The sequence below is a fragment of the Anolis sagrei genome, chromosome 2 (assembly GCF_037176765.1).
Source record: "Anolis sagrei isolate rAnoSag1 chromosome 2, rAnoSag1.mat, whole genome shotgun sequence".
Classification (NCBI taxonomy): domain Eukaryota; kingdom Metazoa; phylum Chordata; class Lepidosauria; order Squamata; family Dactyloidae; genus Anolis; species Anolis sagrei.
This window is the reverse complement of record NC_090022.1, coordinates 23,934,054-23,947,340: the sequence shown is the minus strand read 5'-3', so window position 1 is coordinate 23,947,340 and position 13,287 is coordinate 23,934,054. Positions and strand designations below refer to the sequence as shown.

The window sequence follows — 13,287 nt, the reverse complement described above, 5'->3', positions numbered from 1 at the left end:
TAACCTACGTCTGAAACGACTTAAAAGCACATAACAACAACAACCCTATCTCATCAGCCAAAAGAAGGCCCACGCTTCCCATTGAAATACTAATAAGTTTATATTTTTAAAATTGTTCTTTATTTTAATTATTGTATTGTTTTTAAGGGTTTTTTGCACTAAAAATTAGATATGTGCAAAGTGCATAGGAATCCATTCATGGTTTTTTTTTTCAAATTATAATCTAGCTCTCCAACAGTTTGAGGGACTGTGACCTGGCCCTCTGTTTAAAAAGTCTGAGGATCCCTGGTGTGGAGTTTGGTCCTGATCCATCATTGTTTGAGTCCACAGCCATTCTTTGGATGTAGGTGAACTACAACTCCAAAACCAAAAGACACTGCCCACCAAACCCTTCCAGTATTTTCTGTTGGTCATGGGGGAACTGTGTGCCAAGTGTGGTTCAATTCCATCGTTGGTGGGGTTCAGAATGCTCTTTGATTGTAGGTGAACTATCAATCCCAGCAACTACAACTCCCAAATGACAAAATCTTTTTTTTTTTGAGTGAAAGGTTGTTGGGTTGTTGCATTGGGTTGTTACATTGGGTTGTTAGGTGTCTTGTGTCCAAATTTGGTGTCAATTCGTCCAGTGGTTTTTGAGTTCTGTTCATTCCACAAACGAACATCACTTTTTTATTTATATAGATATCATATTGTTGTTATTATTATATTGCATTACATTATATTATAAATATTATATGTATATACAATATTTGTGTTTTGTTTGTTTGTTTGTTAAAAATGCAATACAACTGTTTGGCTTGCTCCTGACACGATAAATAAATATTATATTATATTATTAGAATAGCACAGGAGACAAGGTGGAACTGTCCCCTGGCCCCCTCTCTCTTCACTCTGGCCCACAGCGACAGTTGATGCTGGGGAGAGGGTCTCAAGCTGATGGCATATCGAGGAGACAAGATGGAACTGTCCCTTGGCCTCCCCTCTCTTTACTCTGGCCCATGCAAAAGAATGGGGAAGTATTCCATCAATGTCGCAAATGGACGGTGAAGCGACAGCTCCTCTGGTGGCCAGAATACCCTCATCAAAAGCTGGAACATTAAATAGCCTCTGTGTGTCTGTCTATATATGTTGTGTGTCTATGGCATTGAATGTTTGCCATGTATATGTACATTGTAATTCGCCCTGAGTTCCCTGTGGGGTGAGAAGGGTGGAAGATAAATACTGTAATTAAATAAATAAATGCATAAATAAATAAATAAAATCTGTCTACACTGTGGAATTAATGCGATCTGAGCTCACTTTAACTGCCATGGCTTCATGCTATTATGTATTTATGACATTTATTTATTTATTTACTGTATTTGTATACCACCTTTCTCAGCCCGTAGGCAACTCAAGGCAGTTAACATTAAAATTCAATGCTTACAATGTCATAAATACAATTAAAACATAACATATAATAAAAGCTAAACAAATCAATAAAATATAAATTCATAGTGTCTCCTTGTTAAAAATGTTGTCCGGACTCATTGTCGTCGTTTTCCTATGTTAGTTACTCTGCATTTGCAAATGCTTGTTCAAAAGCCACGTCTTTACTTTTTTCCGGAATGTTAAAAGGAAGGTGGCCGATCTAATATCTATAGGGAGGGCATTCCACAACTGAGGGGCCACCACCGAGAAGGCCCTGTCTCTCATCTCCGCCAAACGTACTTGCGATGAAAGTGGTAATGAGAGCAGGGCCTCCCTAGATGACCTTAAGGTCGTAGGTGGTTCATAATGGGAGTTCCGTTCGGACATGTAAGTTGGGCCAGAACCGTTTAGGGCTTTATAGGCTAAAGCCAGCACTTTGAATTGTGCCTGGTAGCAAACTGGAAGCCAGTGGGGCTGGTGCAACAGAGGAGTTGTACGCTCCCTGGGAGCTGGTCCTGTTAGCAATCTGGCTGCTGTCTGTTGGACCATTTGAAGCTTCCCAGCAGTCTTCAAAGGCAACCCCACGCATTGCAGTAGTCTATATGAGATGTAACTCTGCTCTCTCTCACACTGAAGGGGACTCAGAGCGACTTACAAACTATATGTACATACAATATATTACATTATTAGCATAGCATAATATTAGCATTATGTATTACTATATTGTACTATTTTGTTGTTTATTTGTTCAGTTGCTTTCTCTGCCAAGGAGTGCTGGTTGCTTACTGCCATTGTTACCCACTCTGAGTCCCCCTGTGAGGGTGAGAAGAGCGGGGTAGAAGTCGCCCAGTCTTCTGTGTGCCCAGGAGGGAGTCTCTCATTTGGTATCAGCCATTGGTTGAGGTGCTGGGCTTGAGCCTGCCACTTTTGGACTCTTGCTTGCTGAGGTGTTCCAGCGAGTGTCTCTGTAGATCTAAGAAATCTATTTCTTGATTTAAGTCGTTGGCGTGCTGGCTGATACCCAAACGGGATGAGCTGGAGATGTCTCTGCCTTGGTCCTTTCACTATTGGCTGCTACTTCCCGGCGGATGTCAGGTGGTGAAATATTGGCTAAGCAGTGTAATTTCTCCAGTGGTGTAGAGCGCAGACATCCCATGATAATGCGGCATGTCTCATTAAGAGCCACATCCACTGTTTTAGCGTGGTGAGATGTGTTCCACACTGGGCATGTATACTCAGCAGCAGAGTAGCACATCGCAAGGGCAGATGTCTTCACTGTATCTGGTTGTGATCCCCAGGTTGTGCCAGTCAGTTTTCGTATGATATTGTTTCTAGCACCCACTTTTTGCTTGATGTTCAGGCAGTGCTTCTTGTAGGTCAGAGCACGGTCCAGGGTAACTCCCAGGTATTTGGGTGCTGCCTATGCCTGGTCAAACAGCATTCATTTCACAGTGCAAATGCATCCCTTCCTATGCGCACTGCACTGGCCCTTTAAATCAGCGTGGAAGAGACTCCTAGAATTTTGTCTACGTCATTGCACCTCTCTACCACTTCCGGAAAAAGTAAAGGTAGGCGCTATGATCTCTATGATCCTCGCAACTTTGGAGGAGCGCAGGACTTCCGGTTGCGCCCCTCGGATGTCTATGCTAGACTGAGTGACTAACTCGGCGTCACCTTCCGCGCAGGCGCAGTGCTTACACAGTGCATGTGTGGAGCCAGGATTCCAGGGGAGAAGGAAGCGAGAAGCCCAGCGATGCCGAAAGGAGGGAAGGCGCACAAGGCCCAGGAGGAATGGATCGGGGACGAGGAGGAGAAGAAGAAGAGCGGGCCTGTGGAGGGGGCCGGGGGTGAGGCCTTGAAAGGGACCTTGGGCCAGTCACACTCTCTCAGCCTCAGGGGAGGCCTTGACCAGCAGGCCTGGGCAAGCTTGGGCCCTCCAGGTGTTTTGGACTCCAACTCCCACCATTCCTAACAGCCTCAGGCCCCTTCCTTTTGCCCCTCAGCCGCTTAGCGGCTGAGGGGCAAAAGGAAAGGGCCTGAGGCTGTTAGGAATGGTGGGAGTTGGAGTCCAAAACACCTGGAGGGCCCAAGCTTGCCCAGGCCTGGTCTAGAGGGCAAAAATAATTCAAATAAGCAGTTTTGCAATGCAGATGTTTACATAGGATATCCTGAAACCGGTTTGAGGCCTGGATGGGGAATGACACAAAGCTCAAGAGCATTGATGCACAGGAAGACCTTTTTTTGATGTGCTTTTGTGGGAGTATATTTATTTATTTACACTAGAGTCTCGCTCATTCAACATAAACAGGCCGGCAGTTTATGTTGGATAAGCAAAATTGTTGGGTAATACGGAGGGATTAAGGAAAAGGACAATGACAACGAGAGCTTTGGAATGGATTATGATAAGCTGAATGGACTCATTAATTACAGATCTCGGCGAAATGATGGCCACCAGGCTGGCTTTTTTTCTATTCAATTTTATTGTATTAACCTAATGTTTTGATTATTTATAATGACTGTTGTTGTGTATTTTACTGTGTTGTAGGCCTCAAATATGTGCCAGCTGGAAGCCACCCTGAGTTCCTCCCTAAGGGGTTGAGAAGGGCGGGGTAAAAATAAATAAATAAATAAAAGCTTACATTATGATTTTTACAAATTAAGCACCAAAATGTCATGTTCTCCAACAAATCGACAGAAAAAGCAGTTCAATACACGGTAACGTTATGTAGTAACTACTGTATTTACGAATTTAGCACCAAAACATTGCAATGTATTGAAACAGCTGTGGATCCGAGCAGGAGGCAGACTGCGCTGGATAATACAGAACGTTGGATGAGCGAAGGTTGGATAAGCGAGACTCTACTGTATTTATATCCCGCTTTATCTCCCCTGAAGGGGACACAAAGTGGCTTAACATAAAAGCATCAGCATAGCCATGCAACATATACAAATACATGAACATTAAAACAGAATTAAATGTAAATAGTATTAAAAATTCCCAGTTAAAATCAGTACAATAAATTCAAAGTAAAAGTTTGTTGTTTGGTGGCAACAGTTTAAAGTTAGCTTTAAATGTTCTGCATAGACGGGGTCTCAGAGAAAACAGGTAGGGCATAGAACTAGGAGTGGAGCCAGTCGGACAACAGAACAAACACACACTCAATACCTTTTGAGTTACTAATTATTTTCATTTTCCTGACAGGGCCCATGGGACTTTTTATAGCTATTGGAGAGGCAGAACTTTCACAGCTGAAACTTTCCCCTAATTTTGCTTTTCCATTTCAGTAAAAGTTTAGGTAAGTGGTTCTGAACCCGTGGGTCCCCAGATGTTTTGGCCTTCAACTCCGCCCTGAGTCACCCTCGGGTTGAGAAAGGCGGTATATAAATATTGTAAATAAATAAACTTCCAGAAATCCTAACAGCTGGTAAACTGGCTTGGGATTTCTGGGAGTTGTAGGCCAAAACACTTGGGGACCCACAGGTTGAGAACCAATGTGTTAGGTGATTTCTCTGTGTTAGATTGTTCTTAAAGAGCTCAGGAGCAAAACAAAAAACCAGAAGTGCAACAAAAACTTAGCAACTAAAAGAGGACAATTTGAGTAGAATTCAGGTAGAAGTCATTTGGGATAAAAGTGACCACAGAAGCTGGATTGAAGTAGGGTGTGGGTGAGATGAGACAACTGCGAAAACAAAGCAGGTTACTTACTGCTAGAAGAAGAGAGGATAGTGAGTTTGGAAGGAGGAGACCTGTGGGCTTAGTCACACAGGAAACAGGATGCTTCATAATGAAGATCAGGCGTCCTAAAACTATGGCCCTCCAGCAGTTTGGGCCTCCAACTCCCAGAATTCCTGACCTTTGAACAAGCTTACTAGGGCTTATGAGAGTTTGCAGTCTACAATTTGAGGATTCCTGATTAAGAGACTAAAGCTTTTTTGTAGTGTTGATACCTTTAATTTTGCTGTTCAAGTATCTGACATCCATACACAGTCTTTGGGGCAGCGCCTGGGTTTCTAAACTGTAGAATTAATGCCATTTGATCCCACTTTAACTGGTATGCCTCAGTGCAGTGGAATGACAAGAGCTGTAGTTTTACAAAGTCTTTAGCTTTCTCTGCCTCACCAAACTACAGCTCCCATAGCACTGAGCCATGGTAGTTAAAATTAGTATCGAGGTGTATTATGAGTCCCCCTTCGGGGGGAAAAGGACAGGGTATAAATATAGGAAATAAATAAATATTAGTCCTATAATGTGTAGATGCACCTTAAGTGCTCAGTGTAGTCCATTGCTCATCCCTGGAGCTTATTGCTATGTGGTATACAAAAGATAAAACAGACCAGATATTTTACATAGTACACAAATTAAAATATAATCAAACTTATAATAGAATTAATAGTTATTAAGAACAAATAATTAAAAAAGAACAATAGATATCAGTGACACAGCAGATGGAAAGCCCTTTCCCTCCAAGTCAGGGGTCCTCAAACTAAGGCCCGAGGGCCGGATACAGCCCTCCAAGGTCATTTACCCGGCCCTCGCTCAGGGTCAGGCTAAGTCTGAAACGACTTGAAAGCACATAACAACAGCAACAACAATCCTATCTCATCAGCCAAAAGTAGGCCCACACTTCCCATTGAAATACTAATAAGTTTATATTTGTTAAAATTGTTCTTCATTTTAATTATTGTATTGTTTCTAAGTGTTTTTTGCACTACAAATAAGATATGTGCAGTGTGCATACGAATTCATTCATGCTTTTTTTCAGATTATAATCCGGCCCTCCACAGTTTGAGGGACTGTGACCTGGCTCTCTGTTTAAAAAGTTTGAGGACTCCTGCTCTAAGTAGACATCCCTCAAGGGCTTAATTAAACAAAAATGACATTTGTCTGCCCACAAAATGTTAGGAACAACAACAACAACAATTTTATTTATAGACCATCCTATCTCCACGAGGGAACTCAGGGTGGTTTACATACAATAAGGCAAACATTTAATGCCCACGAAATGCAAATACATTAATGTAATAAAACATAATACAAAATAATACCACCATTGAGTTAATCACATAAAATAATGAAGCATCAAACATAAAATAATGAGGCATCATAATGAGGCATCAGAGACAAAAAAAACAGCTAATTACTAGAAGCAGAAGAAGGTGTCTAACCTCCCAGGCTGGATCTACACTGCCATATAATCCAGTTTCTGAATCCAGATTATCTGCTTTGAACTGGATTATCTGAGCCTAAAGTGCTATATTCAGTTCAAAGCAGATAATCTGGATTCAGAAACTGGATTATATGGCTGTATAGACGGGGCCTCAGAGTAGGGTGTCCAGAATTGCCAACAAGAGGGCTTTCACCCATGTACTTGTGCAGGTGGTAGGCCAGAGAAAAGATCAATTTCAGAAGATCTCAAGATGCGGACAGACCCCTATAGGGAATCATGGCCTTTCAGATAACCTAGATCCAACCTATCCAGTTATCCATCCACTTTTGCTGAAGTTAGAGGCACAGGACACCTGTAAAAAGTGAAAAGTTGCAAATAAAAGAATTGCTTTTTTTAAAAAAATTCAAAGGAACATCTATTTAGGAATTTCTAGATCTTCCAGCATGACTCTATGGTCAACCTCTACTAGAAGCTGAGCATAAAATCACATTGGAGGACCTATAGTTTCCTGGAGAGGTGTTTTCCCAGCTGTATGGCCATGTTCCAGAAGCATTCTCTCCTGACATTTCGCCTGTAGCTATGGCAGACATCCTTAGAGGTTGTGAAGTCACAACCTCTGATAATGCCTGCCATAGATGCAAGCGAAATGTCAGGAGAGATCATGGCTATATAGCCGAAAAACCTATTTATTTATTTATTTATTTCAGATATTTGTACCCCGCCCTTCTCACGGGACGGGACGCAGGGCGGCTTCCAGCTGGCAACAATTAGATGCCTCCAATGTACACATAATACATAATAAAATCCAATAATTGCATACATTTAAACAATAATTACATACATTTAAACCTACAACACCCCCCCTCCCAAATCCCTAGGTTTTACAGTATGACTATAGAATGTTGATCATAGCATCACACTGGAGGTCCTAAATATTTCTAGAGATAATATTTTTAATCAGATCCCCGAACAATCAAATCCAAAATGTTGAAGCATAAAATATGGAGGGACAATTGTATAGGGCTTTGTAAGTCACAGATAATTCTTTCAATTGTGCCTGGAACAAACAAACTGCCTGTGGAGCTCTTGTAACAAAGGAGTTGTATGCTTCCTGTCGTCATTCCCAGTTAACTAGTAAATCACTTTCCCCTCTCAAAGCATACTGCAATGTCTGAAAGTCCTTACTCTGCCATATTTCCAAATAGAATGCATCAGCATCTTCTGCTAATTCTAACAAATCATTTCTCAAAAGTTAGCAAGACTGTGTTGCCATTCACTAAAACTACCCATGGGTGACCTGAAATGAAAATGAAAACACAATTTGTTTTCCAGTTTGGGAAAATATATTATTGTCTCATCTTTGACCATTATAAATGTCAATATTTTATAACCTAATTCCAAGAGTGGAGATACAGTCAAGGTAATATTGAATAATATATTTTGGTTTTGATTTTTAATTAGTTCTGTCAGCTCATGGTTAGGAGTGGATTGTTAAAAGTGATGTCAGTGGACATCTTGCCATCACAACATTACTATGAAATAAATTAGTTTGGAGAAAGGACTTCATAGTATGAGTATGACTGGTCTAGAATTGCACAGTCAACAACATGTCTAAATATAGTTTTGAATCTGAGTTGTCTTAGGCCCCTTCCACACAGCTGAATAAAATCCCACATTTTCTGCTTTGAACTGGAATATATGGCAGTGTGGACTCAGATAGCCTAGTTCTAAGCAGATATTGTGGGATTTTCTGCCTTGATATTCTGGGTTATATGGCTGTGTGGAAGAGGTCTTGGTCTGGCTATTATGTCATGCTGTCCATTTATAAAGTTGTGGTTTAAGCTTCTCTTTTAGGAAATGTTTGGACTGTTTACATGAGTCAACAATTTCATGCAGGGGCAAAAAAAAGCCAATGGGATTTTGGCCTGAATAAATAGGAGTCTAGTATTTTGATCCAAGGAAGTCATTCTACCCCTCTATTCTGTCTTGGTCAGACTACACCTGGAATACTGTGTCCAATTCTGGGCACTGCAATTGAAGGGAGATGTTGACGCAAAGCTGGAATGTGCCCTGTACGTTTCGGGTCCAACCTGTCTTGCGAGACCGCATCTCATTCTACGAACTGGCGCGGGCTCTGAGATCAACAGGGGATCCCACCACTGTCTCAAGCGCAGGCCTTCTCTGTGGTGGCCCCCCAGCTCTGGAATACCCTCCCAAAAGAGATTAGATTAGCCCCCACCCATCAGTCCTTCCATTCCAACCTGAAAACATGGATGTTCAGAAAGACGTTTGACCATGAGTAGGCTGAATGGGCCCATATGAAGCTGACATTTGTCACCTTGTGAACTGATAGCAGTTAGTTTTATCTACTGTTCTTTTAAAATTGTATTATTTTGATTTTATGCTACATGTGTTGACATGGGTTTTTGTTATAAATTTGTTTTATACTTTTGTGACTTGTATTATACTTTTGTACTTTTTTTACCTGTTGTATGTTATATGTGCGCCCTGGAGTTCCTTGTAAGCCATCCCGAGTCCTTTCGAGGAGATGGTGGCAGAATATAAATAAAGTGTATTATTATTTTTATTTCAAAAATAGTCTCACACTGTCCTTAAGTGTGAGACAAGCTGTGCTGTTGGTCACTAGAATGTATGAGTTTTTGCTAGCAATAAGGAGATTTGAATATTTTCGTTGAATATTAATGACTTTATGATTTGTCTTTGGGAGGGAAAAAAAATCTCAGTGCCTTTTTTCTTTCATTCAGATAAAGTGGTAAAGAAGGGGAAGAAGGATAAAAAGACCAAAAAGTCGGTAAGGTTCAATCTTGTGTTTTATGTGGCTTTATTACAGTTCTTAGGGTTATGGGTGACTTGAGTATCAAGAGAACGGGGATTTCTTTAATTCTGACTGTTCATTATCATTAGAGCATTTCAAGCTTGCACTGGTGTTTCAGTTTTGCCATCTTGCTACTTGCCCATTGCAGGGAACTGTCCGGAATTAATGGTTAACAACATTTTAGCACTTTTCCAGAGCTCCAGGATGCCTTGCTTTGCTTCTCTTGATCTTGAGAGACTTTGAAAGAAGTTTGAAGCACAGAGGGCAAGCCTTTATGTCAAAATGCTTCCCATCCAGTAGTATAGTTTATTGTGTTTTACTCATGTTGTGATCCGCCCCGAGTCCTTTTGGAGAAATGGGGCGGGATAGAAATAAAGATTATTTGATATCTGTATCTGATGGTTTGTTTATTATTATTATTATTATTATTATTATTATTATTTCATACACAAGAAGATTATTACACAGCAAACAAGATCACAATGCTGGCTGTTGTATTGGATCACACGTCAGACACTTCCCAAGTGTCTAGGAATATGTGATGTATCGGCAAATAATGTGTGAAGATCCGAGTAAGGTGGCCTTTTTCAGCTGGCAGATGATAATCTTATCAGCGCTGATTGTATTTAAGTGCAGGCCAAGGTCTTTAGGCACTGCACCCAGTGTGCTGATCACCACTGGGCCCACCTTGACTGGCTTGTGCCAGAGTCTTTGCAGTTCGAGCTTTAAATCCTCATATTGTGTAAGCTATTATTGTTATTATTATTATTATTATTATTATTATTATTATAGTTGGCACTGTGCTCTCAGTATGTAGGTTTGAATAATACTTTTTAATAAAGCTGTGATTGAGCCAATATTTAATTTGGGGGGTTTCACACTTGCCTTCATGTAACCTTGTTTCAGTGAAGGCCAGGAAGGAGTTTCTGAGGCCCCATCTACACTGCCATATAAAATCCAGATTATCTGCTTTGAACCGGATTATATTAGTCTACACTGCTATATAATCCAGTTCAAAGCAGATAATCTGGATTTTTATGGCAGTGTAGATGGGGTCTGAGATTCAATTGTGGTTGTTGCATTTCCATCAGAGAGGGGAGAGGACCAGAGCCTTTTGCAATTCTACCAGCCTTCTTGTAGTAGTTGCAGGCAATCCTTCTCGGTCACCTTTCGGCTATGTTCACAAACTTCCTCTTGTCTCCCAAGTTCTTTGAGGAGTTGGCTGTGGAAGAGAAGCACACCAGTGAGGACCAGGCAGCTGAGAAAGAAAAGGAGAAGCAGCCACAACAACAGCAGGTGAGTCATTTCTCTGCTGGTGCTGCTCATGGAGGAATGTGTGCCTTGTCACCAGGGTGCATTCTTATTGACTACACTGGCTCTGATGAAGTATCATGGCCTATATTTGGCTGAGCTTGACCCCATCTCTATTTATTTATTGTGTCAGAAGCTAACTGAGGATACAGTTGTGATGTATTTAAAAACACAAAGTTTTAAAAACTTGGGATTATACTAAATGTCTTTTGACTTTTAGATATTTGTGTCTCTGGTGTTGCTGTAAGAAGGTCCTTCATTGTGCATGAGACAGGGCTCAGACTGCATTGTAATAGGTGGTCTGTAGTTTGCTCTTCTCCACACTCCTCTGACATCCCTCTTTCCTTGCACACCAGCAACAGCAAAAGAAGAGGCGAGACAAGAAAAAAGACCGGAAGAAAAAGGATTCAGAAGAAGATGAAGAGGAGAACCAGCTGATTGAGAGGCTGAAGAAGCTGTCAGCCCAAGCCAGTGATGAGGAAGATGAAGGTTAGTGATGGAGATTTGTATAAGGGGGAGCAATATTATAGAATCACAGAATTGGAAGAGACCACCAGGGTCAACCCATCCAACCCCCTGCCATTGTTCCCTTCTTCAACCTTGCTGTGTTTCTTCAATATTTTAGGAATCCCGTGGCCCACATACATCATGTGACCTCCTAAGCTGTTTCTTTCTGGCCCCTCTACCCCCTATTCTGTAGGCAAAAATTGAGAGAAGGGTGTGACTTTCTTCCAAGACAAAGCACAAGACCCCTCCCCAGGTTTTCATCCAATTGTGATGACGGGTTTGTAACCACTTCCTTTCCGAGGGACTGCTGTGCCCTGTGGTAATTCTGGCAAAAAATGGAAAATTGCTGCTTATGTTGTCTAGCCCTAGTTTACTCCATTTAGGCAGAAAGGCAGAAAAAAATGAAATGCAGAGATTCCCACAAATCACAAAAATACTTTAACATATGTAGATGTGTTTCTGTTTTTGAGTAGATTGGCAACTTCCCCCACCCTATTGCCAGAAATTGGCACCATATTTGTGACAATTGGCTATAATTATTTATTTTCTTTTCAAGCTCTTCAGGGACCAACAGGTAATGATGACTCAAGGACTAGTACTGGTCCATGTACCCTCAGTAGGAGTAGCACTGGTTTAGGGGACACGTGTTTGTGCATACACCCTCCCTGCCCCATCTCTGTGCACTTGAGCACTTTTAGATGTTTGTGTTCAATGCTCAGGCATTAAAGTAGTACTTCTTTGAATGTATTTAGAGAGTTCTGTGTAGTCTTCCCATTGATTGTAAAAAAAAAATCTAAAGAGCTGCTGGTAAGTCTGCAGGGACAGTTAAGATCATGTCTGTCTGTGTGCACATATCAGTGGCCCACTCAGTGTGATCATAACCGAATCCTCCAAGGAACCCAAACCATTGAACATAGCCTCCTCCTGCATTTTTATTCTCTCAACAACACTGCAAGATAGAATAGGTGGAGCAGCGGTTCTCAACCTGGGGGTCGTTTGGCCATTTCGGAGGGGTCACGAGGCTGCCTCCTTTGGCCCCGCCTCGAAGTCTTTGGCCCCACCCCCCAAGGCTTTGCGCGAGGCCAGGCCTAGCGTGAAGGAGCCCTCACCTGCCTCGCGCTCTTGCTGGCCACTCTCGAAAATAATTTTATGGTTCGGGGTCACCACAACATGAGGAACCATATTTAGGGGTCAGGGTGTTAGAAAGGTTGAGAACCACTGAGGTAGAGAGAATGTGTGTATGGTCTGAAGTCTGTATTCTCAATTCTCTTCTGACACAATAAATAAATAGCCCAATATGTCTGCAGATAAATACATGAAGAAGGAAATGCCATTTTCACTTTTAAGCTTTCATTTTGCCCAGTATCACTCCTAATATAGCTGATCATGATTTATTTGTGTTGCTCACAGTGCCTGTCGCCGTTAGCAAAGCCGGCAAGAAAAAGAAGGTGAGTTGGTTCTTGGCTGTTTTGAATGTGGGAAAGGGTGGGCAAAAGAGTACTGTGGGATATCCTACACAGAGAGAAAGAAGTACATGCAATTACTTAGGCCCCAGAGATGTTAAAAATCTCTGGATTGGTAAAATGTAGCCACTCTTTTGCATTCATTCATTTTGCAGTGAATAGGGGAGGAGATTATTTATTAAATGATGGGTTCCTTCCCAAATATTTTAGAACTGCAAACCGCAAATATTTATTTATTTATTATATTTTTGCCCTTTCTCACCCCGAAGGGGACTCAGAGCAGCTTCCAAATTGGCAAAATTCAATGCCATACAAACATAAACATATAAATACATATAATTAAATCCTCTCTTTTAAGAAACTTTTGAAAACGCACTTATGCACTTCAACATATGGAGAGGAGAAGGACTAAGATACTACTCCACCGGAATGCTGGTGAGCCCATTTGCACTATATGACAGCTATGGTGCATTTTAACAAACACCTGTATTATCCATCTTAAATGCAATTCATTTCTAATTGCTTTTAATGATATATGTTTAATGTGTACTCACATCCTAGTTTATTGTCTAACTAGTCCCCATTTCAATTT

At 41.3% G+C, this 13,287-nt stretch overlaps 1 protein-coding gene across 3 annotated transcripts in view; it reads left to right on the top strand.

Moving 5' to 3' along the window:
- The first annotated feature begins 3,074 nt into the window (after positions 1 to 3,074).
- The window catches only part of ABCF1 (ATP binding cassette subfamily F member 1), a 48,828-nt gene continuing 38,615 nt past the window's right edge, over positions 3,075 to 13,287 (top strand). The window contains exons 1-6 of one of the 3 annotated variants that reach the window (XM_060759353.2): positions 3,075 to 3,257; positions 9,344 to 9,390; positions 10,621 to 10,710; positions 11,082 to 11,214; positions 11,789 to 11,806; positions 12,643 to 12,680. In XM_060759353.2, coding sequence (XP_060615336.2) covers positions 3,116 to 3,257; positions 9,344 to 9,390; positions 10,621 to 10,710; positions 11,082 to 11,214; positions 11,789 to 11,806; positions 12,643 to 12,680 — 468 coding nt within the window. In that variant the 5' untranslated portion in view covers positions 3,075 to 3,115. The remainder of the gene's footprint in view (positions 3,258 to 9,343; positions 9,391 to 10,620; positions 10,711 to 11,081; positions 11,215 to 11,788; positions 11,807 to 12,642; positions 12,681 to 13,287) is intronic. The other 2 variants (XM_060759350.2, XM_060759352.2) reach the window with 2 other exon arrangements.